Source organism: Schistocerca gregaria, chromosome 4 (assembly GCF_023897955.1).
Source record: "Schistocerca gregaria isolate iqSchGreg1 chromosome 4, iqSchGreg1.2, whole genome shotgun sequence".
Classification (NCBI taxonomy): domain Eukaryota; kingdom Metazoa; phylum Arthropoda; class Insecta; order Orthoptera; family Acrididae; genus Schistocerca; species Schistocerca gregaria.
In genome coordinates, this window is record NC_064923.1 from 521263395 (window position 1) to 521290931 (window position 27537).

The 27537-nt window shown below is 37.0% G+C and overlaps 1 protein-coding gene across 2 annotated transcripts in view; it reads left to right on the plus strand.

Moving 5' to 3' along the window:
- LOC126268028 (integrin alpha-PS5-like) overlaps nucleotides 1-27537 on the plus strand; it is a 554707-nt gene that overhangs the window by 63765 nt on the left and 463405 nt on the right. For both annotated transcript variants that reach the window (XM_049973448.1, XM_049973449.1), the window contains exon 3: nucleotides 23715-23827. In XM_049973448.1, coding sequence (XP_049829405.1) covers nucleotides 23715-23827 — 113 coding nt within the window. The remainder of the gene's footprint in view (nucleotides 1-23714; nucleotides 23828-27537) is intronic.

Sequence of the window (27537 nt, forward strand, 5' to 3'; positions counted from 1 at the left end):
TACTGATGAGTAGGAAAAACAATCCTGTAATATTTGAATACAGCATTAGTAGTGTGCTGCTTGACACAGTCACATCGATTAAATATTTAATCATAATTTTGCAAATCAACATGAAATGGAACAAACACATAAGGATGGTAGTGGGGAAGATGAATGGTCAGCTTAAGTTTATTTCAAAAATTTTAGGGATGTGTATCTCTACTATAAAGGAAACTGTCTATAGAAAACTAGTGTGACCCATTTTTGAGTACTGCTGGAGTGTTTGGACTGCCCAGCAGGTCAGATTGGATTTTATTTTATTTTATTTTATTTCATGTTCTATAGGTCCAACTGTGTTGGATTCACAAGGACGTGGAATGAGTCAGTTTTTTACAAATACATTATGATAGTCTTACAGCATATACAAACATTTGAGTGCACAATTACATAAAAATTTATACAGTAATTTCTTTGAGTAGCAATACAGAAAAAAGAAGGTACATATTTTCTTAGAATCATTAAAACACTACAGGAAAACAGATACAGAGCACAAACAGATTCAGAGCTCAAGTTAAATAACATTCTTAGTGGCACTACGTCATCTTGTACTATATAATATTAAAATCTTACAATTTCTTTACTTAAAAATTCATTTAGACTATAAAAAGCTTTTCCTAGCAGAAATATTTTAATGCTTTCTTAAAGTTATTCTTGTTATGAATCTCTGTCTTTATTTCAGGAGGAAGAGCACTAAAGAATTTTGTTCTAGTGTAGTGAACACTGTTTTGCACCAAGCTCTGATTTCTATTCTCACTGCATATGTCATTCTTTCTCAGTGTGTTACTTCTCATGATAATTACTGTTTGGTAGAAACATCTCTATATTTTTACAGACAAAACACATGAGAGAAAAAAATATGTTGGCATGTAGTTGCATATATTTTAAGTTTTCCCAAGCTATTTCTACATGAGACTCTTGAGCACAATCCACATATAACTGTTAAAGCTCGATTCTGCGCAATGATCACTTTCCTTGCTAATGGCTGGGTGCTCCAAAAATTAATGCCCAATTCTGTGAGTGAATGAAAATAGCCATAGTATGCCACTACTGCAGTTTTAGGTTCAACAAATGTTGTGACAACCTGTAAAGCATATATAGCAGAGGCAAGTCTCTTACAGAGATCTATTATATGCAGAGATCAGTTCATTTTCTTGTCACTGTACACTCCAAGAAATTTTGTTGTTTCCATTCTTTCTATTGGCTGATTACCACATGTCACACTTAAATCTCTACCATCTTCTGTTTTTGATCAGAAATAAATAAAACTTGTCTTACTGGAATTTAATGAGAGACCATTCTCATGATGCTGGATCATTTATAAAAGTAAAGAATAATAGTGGCCCAAGAACTGAGCCCTGAGGCACTCCACATATAATGTAACTTCTTTCAGAATGTGAAGAAACATCACATATTCTACGTGAGCTATTCAAGTCAACTTTTTGTTTTTTGTCTTGCAGATATGGCTGTAACCAGTTACCTGCAACACCAATTATTCCTGCTAATTTTGCTTTTTGCAAGATAATCTGGTGATCAATGGAGTCAAACACTTTAGACAAACCACAGAAGACACCAATTGCTAGCATTTTCTCATTAAGGGTTCCTAGGCCTTCATTTGCAAGTGCATAGATAGCATCTTCTGTTGAGCAGCCCTTTTGAAAGCCAAATTGGCTGTTGCCGAGAACTTTGTTCTTCATGAAATGATCAGTAATCCTTACATATGTTAGCTTTTCTAGAATTTTAGAGAGAGCTAGCAGCAAAGAGGTAGGTCAATAGTTAGTTAATTCAGTTTTGTAACCTTTTTTGTATAGGGGCTTCACAATGGCATAATGAAGTCTACGGGGGAACAACACCTTTTTGAAGGGAACCATTGAAAATATGACGAGAATGTCCCTTATCTGCACACAAGAGTTTTTCAATAAATTATTAAAAATATTACCAACACCTGCAAAGTTCTTAGTTTTAGAGAAATGATGATTTTTTTGAATTTCATCTACCTGGCAGGATTCAGTGGATTTGTGGAATTGTGTCTGAATATACAGCTTGACAAAGAGTTATGTCTTCATCAACATTGGGCTTGCAACCAATCTGTTGAGTTACTGATAGGAAGTGCTTTTTAAAAATCTCAGCTACACATTTTGTGTTATCTACTAGGGTTCCTTCATATATGATTCTCTGCTTGTTGTATCTTTTCCTGTTTCTTTTTCTTTTTTTATAAAGCTCCAAATTGTTTTTATTTTATTATCAGAATTATCTATTTTCTTCTCATAACAAAGGGCTTTTGATCTCTGTTTTAGTTTCTTTAAAACTTTACAGTATAATTTATAGTGTTCCCATTTTTCTACATCTTAGTAATCTTATTACAGCATAAGTTTACCTTTTGGTTGTATATGACTGTTTTATACCTTTTTGTAAGCCAAGGCTTACTTATAGAATTGGAAGCACTGTTTCTGACCCATTTCATAGGAAATGTTTCTTCGAAAAGAGCACATAATACATTTATAAAACAGCTAAATTTAGTATCTTTTTTCATTAATCTTATGAACTTCCATTGATGAAATTGTTTTTTAAACAGATTAACATCATAAAGAGTTAGAATTTGTCCATCATGATCTGAAAGCTCACTTATAACCTGCATGACAGAATAATTCTGATGTCTACTTACATCTAGAAAAACATTATCCATCATAGTTTGGGACTCAGATGTAATTCTTGTTGGAAAGTTTGTTACGGATATAAGGTTATACAAGATCATCACAATCTCAAAGTCAATTTTAGTCTTATTTTCTGTCAAAAAGTTTACACTGAAATCAGCTAAAACCACATTATCCTTTGGTTTTGCATGTAAGCCTGACAGCCGGCGTTCCATTGTATGTAGAAAAGTTATTGTGTAGAAATTAGTTATTATTTCAGCTGCACATGCCTCAAATTGTAGTTTCACACAATATTTCTTAATATCTGTAGCCTTGTATGCTACACTATCCTTAACATAAATTGCTACTCCACCTTTGTCTTTACTTTCCCTGCAGCAGTGTGTTACTGAACAATAACTTACTATAGGTGACAAGGCACATTTATCAGTAACTTGGTGCTCAGTTAAGCACAAAATCTTAGCATTATTTATTCAATCCTTTTCATTAATTTTAATAAGTAGTTGATCTGTTTTGCTTAACAGGCTTCTTATGTTTTGATGAAAGAAAGAGATGCCTTCCTTCTGATTTTATATTCTATTTGTGCTGTTTTTACCTGACTGAGAATCCACAGGAGTTTGCCTTGAGACAGGAGGGAGGAGACACTCGATACTACCTGCTGTTGTCCCTTCTTTTCCTTCTGGCTGCACATAAAAATTTGTTGAGATGTGAATAAGGCTCAGCATTTCTTCTGCCCAACAACTTTTTATTTGCATTGCTTGATGAAGGTTTCTTCCCATTTGTTGCATGTGGGATTTCCATTTTTCCTGTGGGCATCACATCTTTTTCCTCTGCAGATGATGTTAATCTTGTAGGTGAAATCACAACTTCAACATAGGAGAGTGTTTTAGATGGACCTTGCATTTCAATTTGTATGCCAACTGACAAGTTATTTTTCTTCTTTGCATTTTCAGCACCTGGATGTCCTTGTATTCCCATTTTTAGGACAGTTTGTGAGTTGTTTCCCTTATTGAAATTAATAATATGTTCTCTAATTTAATAATTGTGGCATGATGTAGACAATGGGTTCAGTGCAGAAGCTGCACATGCATTTACTTTATTTTCAACTTCTGCACCAATACTCAGCCTATACATGTACATTATTCATCCAAGCCATGCCCCAATGTGAGCCACTGATGAAGCAACTAAACCACCATGAGGTGGAGGACCTTTTGGATGACCACCATGGAGTCTACCAAATCAGGAGGGATCAGTAAGGTGACATTCAGTGCACAGATGTAAGACACAGCAATATAAAAGGATCATAGAGAAGACACACAATTTATAGGATGTTGCATCATGGGACTTGGTCCATGATAGTGGCAGACACCACTTCTCTGGATATGAAAGGAACGTCATCGACAAACTATTGCAAATTTTCTACCAAGTGAAATCAAATTGCTTCATTAGCATCAAAGTTGGTAGTTGGGCCCTTTGGAAAGCCTGGTAATGCACTTACATTGGAATGTGTACCTGTACTCCAATAATTAAATGAGTAATGGGAATTACTATAGGGCACCTTTTTTATGATAGAAGAGCCATTGGACCATTTAGGTGATAGGAGATATTATGGTCTCTTACTCAAAGAAATTTAGTGCCATTGAAGAACATTTTAATTTTTTCAGTGCCATAACTGATTTAATGGTTTGGAAAACAATTTATTTATAACACCATTAATGTTTTTATAACCTCAGGGGCACATATCTTGTGTGATGTGCGTGGCGAGCACGGGGCCTCAAGCTGTGCCTGGCATTGCTTCATTTACTTGTGCCAGGTCCCTCCTGTTATCTTTCCTGTCAACCACCCTCAGACAACTCTTGCTCATTTCCAACCCCAGCAGTATTAGGGCATGTGAGGCCTAAAGAGTCTTTCATTTTCCTCTTTCTGCCTTTCATGGCCCTTGCCTTTGTGCTTCTGATAGCTCATTCTTCGACTGTCGGAGCTCTTTCCATTTCTCTTGAAGTTAGTCAACAGCTTCAATGGTGAATGAGGTGTGGAGACCCAACAGTGAAGAAGGTGGAAGATCCAATTTCAGCTTGGGTGCTACTCCATGTTAGGAGTGCCTGCAACAGGTGTCTGTTCTCCATGTCAGGAGCAGTGTTGTTGACAGGCTATGTGATGAGCTGACTGTAAAAATTCTGTCACATGTTTATGGAAATGTCTTCTGGATCTGGGACAAGAGATAGGGTATTCCCTGCAGGTGATGCATGTTGGCATGGCTTGGTCAGTGTGAGAAATATGCAAGGGTTACTGTCGCATGGGCGGTGACGGCTAAACAAGCTAACCCTCACATCCCATCTTGCAACATTCAATGTTGGCACCATGACTGGATGGTACAATGAGCTATCCAAGGCCCTTGAAACCCAATGCATAGACATCTGTGCAGTTCCACAAACATGGTGGAGTGGAAGCAAATCATATGATATTGGATGCAGTTACACGCTGATGTATAAGGGCACACACAGAACAGCTACTGGTGTTGGCATTATAGTATCATCCAAGTTCGACAGTAATATACCTGAAGTGCAAAGATATGATGATTGCCTGATGAAGATTGTGTACATCTCAGATGACAGAAAAATCCACTTTTTCAGTGCCTACACTCCATAAACTGACCAAGCAACTTCTATTAAAGATGCCTTTTGGAGGATACTTGATGCAAAGACTGCTAAAGTACCCCCAGAAGATTACATCATCATCACTGGAGAACTGAATGGACACATAAGGTGCAGAAAGGAAGAACATACTTCTCATGGCAGACATGGATTAGGAGAAAAGAATGGCAATGGTCAGTATATCTTTGATTTCTCAGAATCTCATAACCTCATTGCGAATACGTAGCTCAAAAAGCGTAACTCACATCTAATCACATATTACAATGGCACTAATGCCATGCAGATCAACTACTTCCTTTTGGGATGCTGTGATGTATGAAAAGGCCATCACCTACGAAATAGTTACGACACAACACCGTCCATTGATCTGCAAGATATGAATCAAGTTGCCAACAAACAAGCATGTAGATTGCACAGGACCTGCGAGAATGAAATGGTGGAAATTCAAGGATAAGAAAGATGACATCATAGCCAGAATTACTTCACCACCAGTTATCACAGTCAAAGAAAGCTGGCAGAAACTGAAAGAGTCTGCTCACGAAGCTACACATGCAATTCTTGGGACAACAAAACCAGGATGACAGAGGATCAATAGAGATATGTGGCTTTGTAATAAAATAATCAAAGACATGGTACACACAAAGAAATGATTATATCATGAGTTTCTTGTTGATAAAACACCAAAGCAATGGAATGCTTACAGAACAGCCCAAAGAGATGCAAAACAGGTCACAGCAGCAACCAAATCCTCACATTACACTGATTTATACACAAAACTTGACACATGTGAAGGATAGCAGGACTTATATCTACTCACTAAAACAAGACATTGCAATTCAGAAGATGTTCATCAGCTCTACGGAGCCAATTATGAGTTGCTGCTAGTTGACTGGAAGAAGGCCAGAGAATGATGGTGCAGCTACTTCAAGAAGATCTCAACATAAGAGTTCCCCATCCACCAATACCCACTAGCCGCACTGTTGAAGGTCCCTCAAGAGAAGTTGCAGTCAAAGAGGTCAAGACTGCTGCGAGGAAAATGAATCCTGTGAAAGCCACCAGCCCAGATGACCTTCCAGCAGTGTTTTGGTGTTCCCATCATTGGTATGCAACCAAATGATTAACAGGATTCTTCCACAGGATCATTGATGAGAGACACACGCCAACTGATTGGCAACAGAACACCACCATGCCTATATTTAAGAAGGGAAATCCCACTGACTGCTCCAATTACCATCCAATTTGACTTCTCTGCCAAGCCATGAAAATCTTTGAGCATGTTCTGGACCAAAGGATTCATGAAATCACCCAGATTTCCAGGAACCAAGCTGGATTTGTAAAGAACTGTGACACAACTGGTGCGATTCATTCTGCAAGAATCTTAGTTGAGAAACATCATGAGAAAGCCAAGCCGCTGCATCTAGCATTTCTGGATCTCAAAAAGGTATTTGCTTGGGTGCCACACAGTCGCATCTGGCTAGCACTTACAACATTATGTGCCAGAGCAGCTTATTAACTGGGTGCAGTTACTTTATACACAGCCAAAAAGTTATGTTCCTACAACCTCAGCACTATCCAAGGACTTCCCCCATCAGAGTTGGTGTCCATCAAGGTTCTGCATTATCACTACTTCTGTTCAATCTTGTAATGGACAATGTGACGGCTGACCTGCACTGGCCATTAACATGGACCCCACTTTATTCTGATGATGTGATTCTGGCAGCAGAAAACAAGTCTGGTCTGCAGAGCCAAACTCAGAAATGGAGTTACCAGTTGGCCCAACACAGCTTTGCCTTTACAAATGTCTGCATGTGTCTGTGTATGTGTGGATGGATATGTGTGTGTGTGTGAGTGTACACCTGTCCTCTTTTCCCCCAAGGTAAGTCTTTCCGCTCTCGGGATTGGAACGACTCCTTACCCTCTCCCTTAAAACCAACATACTTTCGTCTTTCCCTCTCCTTCCCTCTTTCCTGAAGAAGCAACCGCCGGTTGCGAAAGCTAGAAATTCTGTGTGTGTGTTTGTGTGTTTTATTATATATATAAACAAAGATTCCAAGACTTACCAAGCAGGAAAGTACCGGTAGACAGGCACAATAAATAAAACACACACACAAAATTTCTAGCTTTCGCAACTGACCGTTGCTTCTTCAGGAAAGAAAATCTATTACCATCAAACACATTTTTCTTAAAAGCACTACATTTTGACATCATACTTTATTTTTTGAGAGATTTACCAATCTAGTCACCACTTTTTCTTGAAAAAATGTTAGCACTTTTACATACAATGAGTATATATATAATCTGCACTGGTTGAAAATGTTCAAATTTGTAGTTGCATTACTTCAAGATCTAATAATATTGGTAATTTTTTGTATAGAAGGTTGTGGATTGCTGTGTTATAAAGGTTAAATTATGTGTTTGTATTGGTAGCACTGTCAAAAACAGTACTGTATCATTTCATAGTATAAATACTCGTTGTATGTCAAAGTGCTAACATTTTTTCAAGAAAAAGTGGTGACTAGATTGGTAAATCTCTCTAAAAAATAAAGTATGATATCAAAATGTAGTGTTTTTAAGAAAAATGTGTTTGATGGTAATAGGTTTTCGAATAAAGGGAAACATTGTGTTTAACATATGGCATGTGAAGTTACAAACAATGAAATACAGGCAAACTCAACAGCATCTAGAGAAACACCCAGTCGTGCTTCAAAGATTAAAATAAAACAGTGTGATAAATAGTTTTCTCAAAACAAAAATGATTTAAATGGTAGGTTAGGTTATAATCTAATAGATTTACACATCCTAATAGGGGTGTTAGGTAAACATGTGTGTTGTAAAAATGTGTGGAGGGCCAGTTAGTTTACATGAAGACAGTAAGGTATCAAATGGATTAGCCAGGAGACTTATCATTAATTGTGCCAGTTTGAAATTCTGATAAGTGTAAAGATAATTATTTTGAGGTAAATGTTAGGTGGTTTTATGGATTGACAGTTATTGGTGAAGGACACACTTCAGCAGAAACAATGTGTGCTGTGATGAATATGCCACACCCACCTTGTAAAATCAACAAGTATGCAGCATTTATTGGAGATACTTTGGAATCTGTTGCATGTGAGTCAATGAAGTGTGTTGCAAATGAAGCTGTTGAAATAAATGATGGTATGACTGTCATACCAGTAGCTTTTGATGGCACTTGGTAGAAGTATGTCTACAGTGCTAGGAATTCTGTTGCTATGGTGACCAGTGTGGATACTGGGAAGGTAATGGATTTCCAGATTTTATCCTAACATTCTCATAAGTGTAAATCGGGGTATGAAGATTGGCATATCTGTGACAAATTATGAAGGAACAAGTGGTGGTGTGGAGGTTTCTGCAACTATTGAAATTTTTAGTTTATCTGTGAATGAAAGGGGAGTGTGTTACACTAAGTTCTTAGGTGATGAAGACTCAAAAGCATATAACAGTGTAATAGCCACTCAGCCTTATGGTGAGCAGATTATCACAAAACTGGAATGTGTTGGTCATGTCCAGAAGAGAACGTGCACCAGGTTGAGGACGATGAAACAAAGTTTGGGAGACAAGAAACTTTCTGATGGTAAAACCATAAGAGGCAGGCTGACACACAAAATGATTGATGAAGTGCAGCAGTATTATGACATGGCCATTATAAATAATACTGAGGATTTGTTGAAAATGAATCAGGCTGTATGGGCTATCTTCTTCCACAGACAGTCGAATGATGAAAGAGCAGTACACCACCTTTGCCCTCCTGGACCTGATTCATGGTGCAATTACCACAATGCCCAGAACTCAAACAGTTCATACAGCCATAAACATTCTGTCCCAACATCAGTCATGGATATCATAAAACCTATTTACAGAGACCTGGCAAATCCTGAATTACTGAAGAAGTGTCTGTGGTGTCAGACTCAAAATCCCAATGAGTCGTTCAGTAATCTTATATGGACTCACTTACCAAAAAATGTTTTTGTTGGAATGTAGACACTAAAGTGGGGGGTCAGTGATGCTGTTATTGCTTTTAATCATGACAACATTGGTAGGGTGAAATTGCTACAGCATATGAGCAAACTGCATCAGAGAACTTGAATGGGTGAACAGGGTTAGCATTGATAAAGCAGAGTATGCAGCACAGTTGGCCACTAAAGAGTCCAGACAGAAGAAAAGATGAAAAAACTTGGAAAAAAATCAGTTGGATAATACACAGTATGGTGCAGGGTGCTTCTTAGTGACTAAAAAAAAAAAAAAAGCATATATTAAGTGAGTTACAGTCTTTTGAAACTTTAGAAGCTATTCCTGAAAATTTACATTTTCTGTAGCATTTTTCCATAAATCCCAGAAACCACTTCAAGTAGAGTATTCATACTTTCAGGGAGTAATAACATACATATCCTGAGTCTACTGAACAAAAAGTAGAACATAATGTTAAGTATAATTAAAATTATTTAGGATAACTTACAAAGACTGAACACAAAATTTAACAAAGTAATTAAAAAATTGTATTTCCAAAAGTAGTGACTGAACTTCAATTATTGTAGTTCTGTAGACTCAGAAGATGCAGTTTAATGTCGTGTAAAAGTTTTATGTTAATGGCTACAGTGGTTCCTGAAATACAGGGAAGACAAGTCCCTAAATTTAACATTGTCAGGATAGGGCATTCCAACTCCCCTTAAGACCATTCCAATCTGATACCATTTTTAGGAGATTTAAAGGATGACAACCTAAAATTATATTGAGTGGGAATTAATTTTTTGCAGGAATTGATTTTGCCTAAAATTACTGTAACACTTTGAGAGTCAACTGTTAATATATCTCTTTCACCATACACTCATTTTCCGAAAAAAAAAAAATTAGAACATCTTAATCAATTAAAGATCGGATGCTTATATTCACCGTATGTGCTCATCAGGATGTTCTGGAGAAAGGATTAGCATTTCATTCAACTTTGTTCAGCATGTATTCTGTTGCCTGGTATGTACAAAATCCGGCAAGTGGGCCCTGATAACTAGTCCCATGCATGACGGCTTCAATGCATTTAAGGTGCGAATGGTATTCTGTGGTATAACCATCCACACTGCATTTCATGTGCTTCCAAAGTTCCATCTGTGATGGTTGGCATTGGGTTGCAACACTGCACCCACCATTTCACCTTATCCCATATTTTTTTGATTGGCTGCAAATCTGATCATCTGGTGGGCCAGGGCAAAAGACTGACATCCTGTGACATCAAGAAGGCATGTATTCATGCAGAAACATGTGATCATGCATTGTCTCCTGAGAAATTGCATCTGGGGTGTTGTGCAAAAGAGTAAGGTCACACTGGTCACAGTGCCTTGGACATGCACCAACTGTGATTTGTGGTTGTACTCAATAGCACCCCACACCATAATGCCTTGAGTTGGTGCTGCATGTCATGTGCAAATGCAGTCACTGTGATGCTGCTCCTCTTGTCTGTGTCAAATCCAAATGTGGCTGTAATTTTCAAACAAACAGAACCTGGATTCATATGAAAGTGCAATTTGATGCCATTCCTTTCCTCAGTTACATCTTTCCATACACCATTGCCATCTAGCATGTTTCTGCACATTCGCCAAAGGTAGGCAGAGAGGTGAATGATGAGCATGTAACCCATGTCATAATAAATGCCAATGGGCTGTCACCCCTGATAGTGTACAATGTGTTCCACTGTTGTGCCAGAGCCAAGGAGAGTGCAAATCTGTCCTGCAATGCCATTCTCATGAGGTGTCACTCTTGTCAGTGATTGGTCTGGGTGGTGTGACCTGACTCATCTTGTCATGTTCTATGGCCTTCCATGAACCATCTGCACATATTCATTGCACTGCTGAAACACTTCATCCATATGAGCTATAATATTGTGGATGGATGCATCACATTCTCTCATGCCAATAATGCACCCTCTTTTAGGTTCCATAATTTGACAGTACAGTTTTTGCATGTGTCCACGAGGCATCCTGAATCCCTGTTGAAGTGATACTGATCCATTACCTTCAGTTTATATTGACATTGAGAGCCGCAGGCACACTTTACCAGTAAGTCATGTCGTGCTGCAGTAACGATTTTGAACTTGAACCTGAAGGCCAACATGGTTCTAATGCTAATCATTTCTGCAGAACATACTAATGCTCATGTCCTGTGCATGTCAATAGCCTATCCCTAGTCATTCAGTTGTTCAAGGTGTATATTGTCTATCAACAGATAAATATGGAAGAAGTTATTTAAAATCAGTACACAGATAGAGCTGAAATTGTGAGACACATATACAGATGCTTTTTGTGGACAATTTAGAAATAAGTGCAATAGCTTTTGTTGTTCAATAGTATTTGATGCCAGTTTATTTGAAGTGTGTGATTTCTGTTTAGAATTTTGAAATTACAGCTTAATATTTTAACAGTAAGCAGAAGAACTAATGAAAAAGAAAAGAGTAACACTCTGTTGCACTTCTAGGTTTAAACTGCATGTTACAAAGATGAATTTAAATATTTTTGGAGAATAAAGAAGAAGGGTAAAAGAAAATCGGAGGTAGAAAGTAGAAGGCTTTGGACCTATATTAAGCAAAAAGAGATGGTGCATCAATAGGACTATCCACAATTGAGTATTGGGATAAACTCCCTGATGCCACTGACATGATGTGATTATAGTTATGTGTCAGGTTCTGTGGAGATTCACAAACTTTGTAAATTTTGTAGACTGTGACACCTACAAGGAACTGAACTGATTGCTGCATTTCTTCATGTTTCAGGTTTTGTACAATAAGTACTTTAATTACATTTTCTTCTTGCATAAATTTGAAAATGGGATACATTTTCGTTAAGTTGTGACCTAGAGATTTCTATTGAGATTTTGTGGATACTTTTCCTCTGATAAGAGGAATGTTTAAGCAACACAATAAGTGGTGTGTGGTGACATTTGAACAAAGGGATGAAGTTATAAAGGACAGTCTATTCTAAAAGAATTTTTGAAGCAAATTACGTGTTAAACTGTATGCACTGCTTTAATACTGAATTATAAGGTACTGAACATGTGCTATCAAATAGCTGAGAGGCAGAGCTGAAATAGTATGCCAGTGAAAAATACAGACTGTTCCATATGAACTTTCTAAAATATAATGAATGAAAATTAGTTCTTTGTTTCATTGTCTTTGGTTTTGTCTTTGGTTTACTTGAATGATAATTCATTTCTTTCCTTCCTGTTGAATTCTTTGATTATATGCCAATAGAAAAGTTCATGAACGCAGAGGATGACAAACCATAACTCCTCAGGTATGGAAGAATTTGGTGCAGTCCCATAGAAAGGTATTCCTCCATTGAATATGCCAAGTGAATTTGCTTCTGAGATCAACAAATTGAAAATGTTGTCCGTAGCTATGTTTCAATGAGCAAAAAGCTCGTTAAGGAAATTTTTTATTTTGCTCTGCAACCTATAATAATTGAAAAAAACTTGAGTTTTTCGAGCCCTTCAAACTGAACCTCAGTCTGCTGATTTACCCCTTTTGCTGATTCACAACATTGTAAATTTCATAGTAAAGATGTCAGTAGCAAGTTCTTGGGTCATGTTATTGATGACAATATCTTTTCTTGGATCCCTCATAGATTTCATAACTGAATCAAACTATTATCAAACCCAACTCTTTTCTGGTGAAAGTACAATTTAGTTTCTGTTATCTTAACCATACAAAAGTTTACACCCAGGATTTCAATTTTAATAATGTCAAAAAGAATATCAGTGATCTCAAATACTTAACCAGATATTTGAAGTAAGAACTGAAACTCAAATTCTTGAAGAAATTGTGAGGGTATGAGATGTTTCAGATATTTTGTAGTCAAAATTGGGAAATAAATAATTTTGTTGAATGGTAGTGAAATCTCATACTAATTCTGAATATAAATGAACAAGCTTTATTAGTTGAACTATATGTCTTTTTGCTATTCAGAATAATCGTTCAGAATATAAAGATCTAATTATGATGTAAGAAGATATATTAGGAGACAAGTCTTGTTTTGTGTATTTTATAACAGGTATTTAAAAAGAACCAAGCCGGAGGCATAACTACAGAAACCAATACCTGTATGTTAGAAGTATTGACTCTGGCTGTTGAGACACTTGTCTCACTGTGACACAAGATTTTGAAGGGCTGTCTCATAAAACTTCTAGGGCTACGATGTTAACCAGTTCCGCACATACTGATGGATGTCATCGTCTGAGGTGAATTGTTTGCCCCTCACTTCTGATTCACTTCCTGCTGCAAAGGACAACAATGAATGCCCAGCATTACTCGCAAACCTTCACCAAGCCATCAAATCAAAATGATAGGGCATCTCACCCAGGGGATCATTTTGCTCTACAACAATGCAAAGCCTTATATGGCCAACACAGTATCAGCACTCCTGCAAAATTTCAAATGGGAGGTTCTCAGCCATCCTCCATACAGTCTGGACCTCTCTCCCTGCGATTATGTCATTTTTGGTCCCCTTAAGAAGGCTCTGAGGGCCAAACAATTCACCTCGGATGACAACATCCAGCTGTACGTGCGGAACTGGTTAACATCGCAGCCCTGGGAATTTTGTGAGACAGCTATTCACCACCTTGCATCACAGTGGGACAAGTGTCTAAACAGCCAGGTTCAACAATTCTTCTAACATACAGGTACTGGTTTCTGTAATTATACCTCCAGCTCGTTTCTTTTTGAACATCCCTTATACTATTGGCATGAGTTATTCCGCCTGGTGTCTCTGCATTTCAAGAAAGTTGAAGATGTACTTGGAGAGATGACAGGCAAAGTAATCAAAGGCAGCAAAGAGGCTTCAATGCCAGTCATGCTGTCAAGGAATCTCAATGACCCAAAGTTTATATCAATAATATATCAATAATGTGTATATACTTATATTAGAAAAAAAAACACTTTTTAGTACTTACCCAGAAGTTCTCCTGGAACAAGATACTTATCATCTAATATGTGTTGTATTTAGAGGCCCAATAAAAGGCTTAAAAAGATTGAAGTTATCAAGTCCTGGTTTTTAGCAAAAATTAAGTTATTCTACAGATAAGAAGACTATTTCACAAGTTCGAGGTTCACAGACCATTCTAACTTGAAGATTACAACAAAATTTTAATGAACACTTGCAAATATTACTGAAACCTCAAGTGCTGTGGTGTGTATGACTGTCCCATTCATCAAGATTGTTAAAAATACTGTCAAACAGTTTTAAAAGATTGGAAATATATATTGTATGTGCGGATGGATATGTGTGTGTGTGTGCGAGTGTACACCTGTCCTTTTTTTCCCCTAAGGGAAGTCTTTCCGCTCCCGGGATTGGAATGACTCCTTACCCTCTCCCTTAAAACCCACATCCTTTCATTTTTCCCTCTCCTTCCCTCTTTCCTGACGAAGCAACTGCCAGTTGCGAAAGCTCGTAATTCTGTGTGTGTGTTTGTGTGTTTTGTTCATGTGCCTGTCTGCCGGCGCTTTCCCGCTTGGTAAGTCTTGGAATCTTTGTTTTTGAAATATATATATATATATAAAGCGCCGGCAGACAGGCACTTGTTTCGCTAGGTGCTGAACCCTACATGTATACTAATAGAAAAAATAAGAGAAGGGAAAGTAGTAGGTGAATATGGATTAGGGGAAATGAGTGAAAGGGTAAGCCACCTGGTAGAATTTTGTACAAGTCATACTTTAGTCATAAATGACACTTGCTTTCAGAATCATGGAAGAAGACTGTAACTGTAGAACATATTTGGAGACCCTGGAAGATTCAGATTGTTTATGTAATGGTAGGGCAGAGATTTGAAAACCAGATATTAATCAGAATCAAATATCTAGTAGCAGATGTGGACTCTGACCATAATTTCTTGTTTATGAACAATAGGTTAAAACTGAAGAAGTTGCAGAAATATAGGAAATTAAGGAAATGGAACCTAGATAAGTTCAAAGAACCAGAGGTTGTTGATAGTTTCAAAGGGAGGTTTATGCAGTGATTGAATGACTCGGGGGGGGGGGGGGGGGGGGCTAGACATGAGGATATGGCATCGCTGACCAGGAGGCCCCACTGGGAAAGTTTGGCCGCCCGTCAAGTGCAAGTCTTATTACAGTCGATGCCACTATTGACCAACTTGCACACTGGTGGATGAAATGAGGATGAAATGAGGAGGAGGACAACACAACACCCAGTCCCAGAGTGGAGAAAATCTCCAACCTGGCCAGGAATCAAACCCGGGCCCACTCACATGGGAGGCGAACATGTTTCCACCTAATTAAAGAGACGAACTCTGGCAAAAAGAGTGCAGTTGAATGACCTTTAAGATATAAGGTAGTGAAGGCAGCAGAGAATCAACTAGGTGAAGAGACGAGACCTTCTATAAATACTTGGATTCATAGGAGATAATGTAATGTACAGAAGGAGGAAATACAAAAATGCAACTAATTAATCAGGAAATAGAAAATACAAATGTCTGAAAGATAACACTGATGGAAAGTGTGAAATAATAAAGCAGGTATGGCTAGAGGACAAATGAAGGTCTATAGAAGTATGTATAGCCATGGAAAGATGGAAACCATTTACAGACCTTTGGAGAAAAGATAAGCACCAGTGTGAATATCAGGTGCTGAATGGAAAACTAGTGCTAAGGATAGAAGGAAAGCTGAAAGATACAAAGAAAATGTAGAGGGGCAATACATGTAAAAATGGGAGACAAGATACTGTGAGAAGAATTGGACTGAGCTATGAAAGACCTAAGTCAAAGCAACACCCTGGAGAAGATATTATTTCCTCTGCGCTACTGATATCACTGGGAGATGCAGTCAGAACAGAACTATTAACTATTCCATTTGTTGTATAAGATCTATGAGACAGGCAATATACCATCAGATTTCCAGAAGAATGTAATAATGCTGGTTCCAAATAAGACAGGTGCCAACATGTGTGAATGTAACTGAACCATCAGTTTAATAAATAATGGCTGAAAAATGTTGATGTGAAAGGGAAGCAGTGGTTGAGAAGGGAGTTAGACAGAGTTGTAGCCATTCCCCAATGTTTTTCAGTCTGTGCACTGAGCAGTTGGTAAGAGAAACCAAAGAAACATTTGAAGAAGGGATTAAAGTTGATGGAGAAGAAATAAAAACTTTGAAACTTGCCAATGACATTGTAATTTGCTAAGAGACAGCAAACCACTTGCAGGAGCAATTGACCAGAATGGAGAGTGTCTTGAAAGGAGGGTATAAGATCATCATAAACAAAAGTAGGACAAAGGTACCGAAATGTAGTTAAATTAAATCAGGTGATGCTGACTGAATTAGGATATGAAAAGACTTTTGCTGTTTGGGTGGAGCTTGATAGGATATAAAATGTTAACTGGCAGAGAAGAGCATTTTTGATGAAGATAAATTTGTTAACATCAAATATAAATTTAAGTATTAGAAAGTATTTTCAGAAGGCATTTGTCTGGAGTATAGCCTTGTACACATGTGAAACATGGATGATAAACAGTTTTGGCAAGAAAATAATAGGTTTGAAATGTGATTAATGAGTACGTAGTGGAAAAAAGTAGCATAACTTTAGTGAAAGAAGAGATTAGTTGATAGGACCTGTTCTGAGATATCAAGGCGTTATCAGTTCCATATTTAAGGGATGTGTTGAGGTAAAAATTCTAGAGGGAGACCGAGAGATGAATATAGTAAGCAGTTTCAAATGGATTTAGGTCACAGTAGCTATTTGGAGAAGAGGTTTCCACAGAATAGAGTAGTGTGGAGAGCTTCATTAAACCAATCTTTGGGTTGAAAACCACATCAATAACAGCAATTGGTTATAATGATTGCTGACAAAGGTGCTCTAAATGGAAACCTGAAAGGTAGAGATAAAATAAAACCATGTAACCTGGTGTGTTTATATACGTAATATTTTGAAACATATTTGAATGTAATGTAGAAAGAAACTTAACTAAACTCTAGGAGATTGATGAGTATAATTATATAGGAAAAAAAATGGAATGATCATGTTGCTTTGATGGGCAGGATGTCCCATCTGGGAAAGTGCGGCTGCCAGGTCGCAAGTCTTATTTCAGGTGATGCCCCATTTGGCTACTGATGTGTAATATGGAACTGTCCAGTCTCCTTTTGAATTCTGAGCTTGTTAGTATATTCTCTGCTGTGATGTGCAGAATGCAATATTTGTTATACAAAGATTACTGTAATAGTCTTGAAGAATACATGGCACTTGTATATGAGAAGTGTTGGAACATTTACATACTCAAGAAAAGAGGAAGTTGGTCTTTGCCATTACTTTCCAGGATAACTCATTCAAGTGGGTGAAGAAGTCCAAGACTGCTGTATTCATGGACAACTTAGTAACTGAAGACAAGTAGAATAATTCCCAGTATTCACAAAAATTTGAAATCCTATGGGAACATAACAACTCAAGTCCTTCAGACATGGAGCACAATACAACAACCACTGATCCCCATTTATTACCTCTACAAGTCACCCCCACTTGGTCAGAATTGCACAGTATGAGTCCTTGCTAGATCAAGGACTATCATATTTTCTATGAACAGATGGTGAGCCTACTCTATTACTCCCCTGGTTGTATTCAATATGGACATGACTGGCTATCTTTCAACACACTCATACCACCAATGAGCATCATTCACCTAAGGAGACAGCAGTTGTTCTAGGCAAATCATTTATGTAGACCATGAAAGGAGCACACCAAGCTTTGAATTCTGTGGGACCACACATTCAGTGTCTCCAAAGTCATTCTCAGTCCCATGATATCACTTATGAATGTGACTCTCTGCCCCCTCCTGCCAAAAATGAGACTTCATTCTTAAGTATTACTAATACCTAACAGTATTAACTCAACCTTTTGTTTAGAGCTTCAATGTCTTTTTTGCATCTTAAATGATCTAGGCAACAGAGTACAGATGTGCCACAGCTTAATTTTTGATTGTAAGTTAATGGAGTAAATGTACTATGAGGCTTTTATCAGTGTGACCAGCTGTTTAAAGAGCTGTCTATAACATGTTCTAGGGTGGATGTCATATACTATCATTGTTACATACTTCTGTGTAACAAGCACATTTTTCTTAAACAACAAGTTATCCCAACATATGATACTGTAAGACACCAGTGAGTAAAAATATGAATTTTTGCAATTTCATTTTCAAAAACTAGCATTATTCATAACACAAAAGTTATGGACCTTAAAGACTGAATATTTGCACCTTTTATTCACAGCTAAGTTTCTTATCAGTATGTACACTTAAAAATTTAGACTATCTGTGTCATTTATTGATTTGCCCTGAAGAATTATTTCTAATGGTGTGTTTAAAACTTGTGAAGTATCTAATTGCATGTGTTTTATGTTTTATTTTATCTAAATTCAGCAGCATTACATTTTAATAGTACCAGTAATTAATTTTCAAGTACTGAAGGTACTCAATTAGGCTTCATTATAAGCAAAGAGCATTGTAAGCAGAGAAAAATTATTTCTGCTTCTTGAATACATGATGGAAAATCAGTTATGTGTAACAAGTCTAGAACTGGACCAATATCCAACATCCAACAACCCTATAGTATACATATAGTGATTATTTCCAATTTTCAAGATGCTCTTTCATCATGTCATTCCATGAGTTTCTTAATGCAACACTCTCCGTCCTTTTAGTCAGACAGGATGAAAACCATATACAAGCAAGATACCTCCTTCTTTCGTAGTGTTATAGCCTTTGGTGAGTGTTGGCTTCTTCAACAATTTTCCTTCACATTTTTCAGTTGTTTGCTGCTCTTTTCCACCCCTGGACTCATATACTGTTGAGATCCACTATTATGTCATAAATTCATTTTCTTCTAGGTCTCCCTTTTCACCTAACTAAATGGATCACACTGTTCATCATTTTCTTTGGAATTCTGTCCTTTGCCATCCTCTTTGCATGTAAAATTGGTGAAATCACGGCAAATACAAGCAAGGTATGTGGTACAATAACATTTGAGTTTCTCTAAGAGAACACTGTGAACTGCACAATCTAATGTATGGGAAATGGGGTACCAGAGGTGTGATAGCAGAATAGAGACACACGACAGGAATACGATTTCTGCCCTGTTTATGAGCACAACATGCTTAACTCGCATAATCACTACAAGTGTACAGAGCATACTAATTCTCCTTGCCTCTCAGGACAGAAATCTTCCTTTCTCCAATCAGAGATGTTATGCCACCACAGGAGACCCCCCCCCCCCCCTTCTTTCCTCTTAGTGCAGAGCACATAAGGAGGGGCTGTTGTCTGTCAGAAGTGATGTGTGGAGGTGAATGTAATGGAAGACATGTCATAGTCAGAGTCATGGCAGTGGTCAACTGGAGGGGGGGGGGGGGGGGAGGGGGCTACAACCTCAGCTGTTGCATTAGATGACTGTTGCATGCCACAGCTGTGAAAGGCACTAGGGTAGTAGAGCGGGGGCATAGCGTGATTTAGGTCGGTTTGACCATCGTCAGGCAGTTCACAGCTGCGTGAAATGTCGGGTCAGCTCAGCTGTAGTCGTGCAAAATTGGTTTTGGTGCAGGTGTGCTGGGTGTCAACTGCAGCTTAGTGCTGTTGGTTTTTGAATAAAGTGCGATGTTGTGACAGTGCCTCCATTCTATCAGGGATTCAAAGTTTAAACTCCAGAGCAGAGGTGCCTCCTCATGCCCTAGCATCACTGTCCAATTTTAGGAGCCAAAGTGTCCTTAGAGTGCTATCAGGCAGTAGCAATTGCATCAGTTAGAACCCACAGGCAGTGGCAGAGTTAAGATGGCATGTAGTTGCCCAAAGTAGTCTCCTTGCTGACGACACGTAGCTGTTGTTGAGGGATGTGTGTTAGTCATTGTAGCAGTAGTGTATTGGAAATTTCATGTCTGTGAGAAATTGTGACACCCAAAAGCAAGTCACTAATAAAGTTTGCACTGTCTCCGAGGTGGTTAAGAAGAGTGGTGAACATCTCGTTGTCTCCACTGATACCAACTGGCTGACATCAAACATTCAGTGAGGTCAAACCATGTTGCTGGAGAATCCGTGCAGAACAATGGTAGTTTTGGACTGATGGCCATTAGTGGTTTGATTGTAAGGCACCCTTGCCATTGGAGCTCATGTTGCGGTGCGGGTGGCATCAGGATTATGTGGCAATGTATGTAGAACTCAACTGGCTGTTCACAGAAAAGGCACATGCAGTGTCTCATGGAAATTGTGTGGATGTGCAGCTGTTTGTGATGCAGCTGATCTCAGTTGTGATGTCACTTAAGCTGGGAGGCAGCCATCTGACCTTGCCAAGGTGAGGTCATGAAAAACACTTTCTCAGATTTCATAGTTAGACATTTTACAAGTCCTAATTGAGCCTGACTAGTATGTTATTTTGAGAGAGGTGTGTTGTGGTGCTTGCATATATAATGCTTTCAAAAAGATGGTAAGTACTGTGAGTGGTCAGTAATTTTAATATCTGCCTTACCTTCCTTTTTTGGAAAAGAATCTGGCAGTAGCGTATGTCAGTCTGTCTGAAAATATTGCGTTTGATAGTGATGTGTTGCATTTGTGACTAAATGCATTGCATATATGTGAACAGCTGATAACTGAATATAGACTTGTAGTTCCATGTGTAGAACTAAAAATTTCAGTAATACTAATATTAACACTATTCATGTGTGTTTATATGTCTTATAATCTTACTTGTTCCACATCATATCGATAAAATAATTGTGAAAATGATCTATGGAACATGATATAACTAAACTAAACTAAAACAGTTCATGATGGGAGAGATGCTCCACAGTACACAGTCTCTGTAAAGAAACTCCTTAAAAACAGTGACAATTGCACAGTAAGCATAAAACGAAGTGGAGGGATGTAGATATAACAGTGATAAATGAAAGGAATTTGAATATGCAGAGGGCAGAGAGTGAAGTCTTAGACTATCACAGCGCGATCTTGTTAGAAGATCTCACACAAAATGCAAAGAAATTCTGGTCATATGTTAACGTTGTTAGTGACACAAACGTTAGTGTCCAGATACTAATGGCAGGCACAGGAAATGAAACTGAGGGTAGCAAAGCAAAAGTAGAAGTCAATTTTCAAATGTTCCCACAAAAGAACTGCCCCAATTTAATTCTTGCACACTGTGACAATGAATAATACAGATATGAGTACCAGTGATGTTGAGAAATAGATGAAATTATTAAAATGAAACAAGATCTCATTGTCAGAGCTATCCTCTCTCTTAAACATTATATTCCATAGTCCCCTCAAACAAAGTACTTTCCCGGTTGTGAGAGTTTGCCTTTGGTTATTTATTTCTTCATGAGATGTGTTGATGTATTGTATTGCTACACTGGTTGAACTGGTTGAAAAATAGGTTGTGGAAGTACAACACTGACTACTTTAAATGGTATAGCTGATAGGTGTACAGTTGCATTTCACTATAGATTACTTTCACTATTCACAAACCCCCAATACTACAGTTATATATGGCTAGTGCACTATTGTTTAAACTTTCCATAAGCCTCATTAATAGTTTGCAGGCAAACCTCCACATACTCCTACAATAGTTTACTATTGTACATCTAAGAGCAGTAAAAAACTAACCACAAAGTTCACAGTTCTTGAAGAATAGAAAGGTATGTATGGAGAAGACACTGTCTTTGTTTTAACACATGGCCTAATTGTGTAAAACTTGTTTCAGAGTTAAGTTGAAGCATTGTTATTGTTCTAAACAACACAGATTTCTTGTCTGAAACTCAGCTGTCAACTGACTGTCTCAGGACCATAAATTGGGCCCTTATGTATTCTTGTCATAATAGGTGCTCAAATTACACATTGTTTGATGTTTAAATTACAGAAATTACAATTATAACTTAACTCATAAAATTAACTGCATACATCAAAAATTTGGTTCTTTTTAAAAGTTTCTTCTACTTCAAGGGTTAGACCGAATTATTTGTTTAAATGATGAAATTAACAGATATTATTATGCAAACAATACTTTTGACAAAGCTATTAATCACTTTGGAATTAATTAAGGGCTGGCTTTGCTAACACATTTTCAAGTAGAGCTAAACAGATACTTAAAGAATACTATTATTTGTTCCTCCATATGTTTATAACTAGTACAGAATTTATATTTGTTTATACATCAACAACAGAATTTAAGTTACAAAACAACTACTGATTTCACCCTATAACAAAAGATACTAACTAGGAATAATTGAAATACATTAGAAAATCAGTTACATACAAAAAACTAAGCACAAAATTAGATCTAGTGTTATATTCTTTAAAACCGAGGGCCAAACTTACTCTTTTATGAAAGTGCAGATTATTTGCATGTATGTTAACGTTAATTAGTCAGAAGTGAAAAAAATTAATTTAAGGAGGCATATGGCAAAACAAGAGGGGAAGTAAAAATATCCCAGCTTGCTTAATCACACAGTGCTCAGAAGAAAGCACAGATCACATCCACATACAGGAAGAACAGCAAAACTTATCCACAAAACTACCACACAGTATCATTGATATTCATGTGTTATAGAATATTAGAAGTTATTTTGACATCGAATATTATGAAGTATCTTAAATAAAATGGCCTGCTGAATGTCATTGCACGTGGATTTTGTGAACATCGGTTGTGCGAAACCCAGCTTGTAATTTTCTCATATGACATCCAGTAACCATGGATCGAGGCAAGCTGACTTCTGAAAGGCACATGAATCCAAATCACATTATTGTTTGTTAACAATGGTACAATAGTATGGAGCATGAAACAAATTTTGTGACTGGACTAAAGATTTATCATCTTAAAGTATTTTCCAAAAAAGAGCAGGGGTAGCAACTCACCTCAAGCTGACTTATGTATATATCACAGATATGTCACAAGCTATCCAGCTACACATCTCTCACAGACACGCAAATGCATCAACTCATAACTATAAAACCAAGTGCTGTAGAATTGCCTAAGATGGCTTGTCTGCAAGATTACCAGCTGTTGTGAGCCCTTGTCAACTACTTTATGTTTCCCAATCTGTTTTTTGACCAGTACCTAATTTATTTAATACAACTATTTTCTGATTTTTTGTCTTGAATGATCCATAAATCTCTATGTTTATAACTATCATGACCCTTTACCTTCACCTGTTACTTCTTTCGATAGAAATCTTAAATTAAAACTTAATGTTCAGTGTTATTTTTCTGCATTTGACCATCAGCCATGAAATAATTTTAATTTTTAAATGTTTGATATCAGAATGAAAAAGTACAATATGCTGTATCAAAGCTGTAGTTTATGGTGGGATTGCCATATTTTTCTAACTCCAAACATATTTTTCAGGAAATGAAGAACCTGATTTTGTGGGTGAGAAACTACCATGGGATCATAAAGATAAAGCATGGATAGGTGTTTCAATGGATATAGAACAAGGACAGCATGTAGGCAAGACTGTGGTAAGTTCTTATGATAGTTTTAATTATTATAACAACTTTAATTATTTTCAAATACCTTAAGTGTTATATCTCCGCATGATTTGTGAAAGCTATGCATACATATTCACATGTAAAGGTGTATTCTGTATTTTTATAACAGTTTAATAGTCACACACACACACACACACACACACACACACACACACACACACACACGAGGTATTTTAAAAGACAACAAATTCAGCAATTAAAACATTCTTGCTTTCAGTCAGCAGATTGTAGTTAAAGGAGGTGAAACAACTAGACACATTAATAATGAGAAAGAGGATAGCATCTAATGGCTTGTCCAAAAACATATTCTGAGACAACTGCAATAGAGATGAAAACAAGGAAAGAAATTTTTACTTTTATATTTTACGTATCTCCAAGCAGTCATAAACAGTCCACATCTGTCCTAATCTGTATGGACAAACTAAAATGAGAAGTAAACATTTCTATAAGCTCCAGCACTGTCCCAGTCTTTGATAGAGAATGTAATCAGCATTGTACCCCATGCATAGAATAACCAAATTTAAATATGCTAAATATTTGTGACTGTGTCCTGTCCAAAACGAGTTGGGGTGTTGTCGTGGTGCAAAAGCCACCTTCTTGGACAACCTCCTGTGGTTCTTCATGTTGACAACCTCCCATAACATCATTAACAGATTCCTGTAATATGTTCCTGTGATGAATTATCCCTTAAGATCTGTTAACATCACATTTTGGCAACCTCCCCCCCCCCCCCCCCCCCCCCCAAAAAAAAGGAGAGAACTGCCATCACAATGATGCCATCTTCACCTTTTTTGAGGTGGTGGTGAATTCATGTATTTCCATGAATTGCTTTGCTCTTATCTCTTTTAATTGTGCCTGTCTGGAATTTAATGTGTCTTCTTTACAGAAAGTAGTACTCTGTCTTTTCCTATAGTGTTGATATTCCTACCTGGAGTTTCCATTGTTTCATGTAAAATTTTGCTCACTCCTGAGTTATGCCACCTCCCAGAAATGCGTTTGAGTGTCCTTTGCCACAGCAGGGGTATATTTGTCAAAATGCATATAGGAAGCCTTCCAGAAATACACATGAGAACTATTAATGGTGCATCTTAATTCACACTTGCATGTACTGATACTGATTAGATTAGATTTGTATTTTTTTTTTTTTTTTTCTAATAGATACGAAGTGAAGGTATTGTCCAGGATGTAAATCACTCCAGAAATCAAGAATGCACACTAAATATTTACAAAGAAAAAAAGAGGTGCTAATTTACCTTCCACAGATACCAAGTGGTTCTCATAGATGTGAAATACGCAAAAAATATCTTAATAATATTTTCATTTAAAAGGTAATAAGAAATTTGTTACAAAACAAGTAAATGTTAAATTCATTGAGGTGCAAATAATGATTTTCCAGCTATTGTAGCCACACATCATCAAATAGAAAAATTATTTTGGAAGACTTGATTGGACTGATCACTTTAGTGCTCCGAATGTGTACAGAAATCAGATTGTACATAATACTCACATTACTTAATGTTGTTAATAACAAATACAGGTCAGTTAGTTCTGCTAAGAAATTTGTCAGTGGAGTAGAAGGAGTTGGCCCCCAATAAATGCTTTATGCTCCTATTAATCTGAGCTTTGTTAGTTGTTAAACTTTGTGTGGCTGTTGTAAAATTATTGAAAATGCATGTTTCAGAATAATGGACATGTATTTGGACAAAAAAATGACTTAAATATTTGCAGATATTATTCTTATTTCTAGAATTGATTCTATGAACTGAGGTGTTGGTTTGAAAGAGAGATATATTTTAATGGTGAACTTCACTAAGGAGTAAACACAACAGGAAGCTATAGTGTGCCCAGTTCCATAAACAGGTTTCTACAGGATATTATGGAGTTCAACCCACAAATAATTTGTAATACGATTTTTTGGAATCAAAACTTCAACTCAGCTTGATAAGTTACCCCAAAAAATTATCCTATATGATGATATGAAATTAATAAGCAAAATATTCTAGGCTTTTCTGTTCTTATATAATCTATATCCGACTGTATCTGCATTGCAAATAGACATTTGTTTAAGTGCTTCAGCAGTTCTGTTGTGTGCTCCTCCAACTGAATTTATTATATAGCCATAATACAAATACTTTAACACTGTGAACTTTTTCGAGGTACTTGTCATCACCTTTTAGGTAAGTACTGAGTGAAACCTCTTGCAAGTTCTAAACTGTAAATAGTGTTTTTTCTTTTTTTTTCTTCTTTTTCTTTTATCTTCAAAGTTTGATGACAAAGAGTTGGGCAGGAACTATTTATTAACGTCCTTGAAAATGTCATTAATGAAGTTTTCTGACACTGTGCTTGATTTTCTATTTATTGCAATATTTGTGTCATCAAATATGCTAATCTGGTAAAGGCACTGATCGATGAACTTTGATATTCACAAGAAAACCTTAAGGCACTATGTTGGAACCTTATGGGACAACACTTGTAATTAGTTCCCTTTAGATGATGCCTGACAGTTTGATACATGGCTCTTTCCTGTTGATGCCATTTGTCTCCTTCCAGATATATGCAATTTGAACGATTCTGCAACTTCTCCTGTTACACTGTAATATTCTAATTTATCTAAAAAGATATTGTGATTTACACAGTCAAAAGCCTTTGACCGATCAAGAGATATGTAATTCATTGTATAAGGAATCAAGTGTTCTTGCTGTGTGTGTAATATCCTTCTCAATATTGGAACCCTTTAGAAATCCAAATTCTGACTTTCACAGTATGTTATTTGTTGTCAGATGGTTAAAAGCCTTATTGTATAACACCTTTTCTAAAATTTTTGAGAATACTACTAAAAATAATAATCAACAGAAACTGTAAGTATTTTTTTACCTCATTTCTTATACAAAGACATAACTTCAGCATATTTCAGCTATTCAGGAAATGTTCCCAAGATAAATGACTGGTTACACAAGTAACTTAATATGTTACTAATTCAGAAGCACAATCTTTAGTTAACTTTTTTTATATTTTATCATTGTGGACGTTACTTTCACTGGTGTAGTGAGTATCATATTCAAACCACTGAAGTTATTTGTAATGACTGTTCTTAGATATACTGCAGCAGCATCTACTGAACCTGACAATGACATATTTTCATTAACAGATTTGAAATGCCTTTTGAAAAGTTATACAAAATTGCACACATCTGTCACTGATGTACCATTTACTCTTAATGCTATTTGCTCACCTTCATTTCTAGTTCTACCAGTCTGGTTCACTATATCCCATATTGTCTTTATTTATTTATCTGACATGACTTTATTTTCCATTTAAATGTTATGAAAAGGACATACTGATACTCACCATATAACAGAGATGTTGAGTCTTGGACAGGCACAACAAAAAGACTGCTAAACAAGTATGCATTTGGCCAAAAGATCTTGTCCTGAATTACACAACATACACACTCACATTCACACAAATGCAGCTCTCACACAAATGACACTGTTTTTGCCCTCTGAGACCAGACTGTGAGCAACTGCACTTGATGGGTGAAGCATATTGGGTGGTGGGGTTAAGGAGGTAGCTGGGGCAGGCAGAGAAGGGTGTGGGTGGGGTATGGCAATGTGATGTTTGTGGGAGCATACTGAGATGAGGTGGAGAGAGGGAAGGACAGCTAGTTGCAGTCAGGAGGT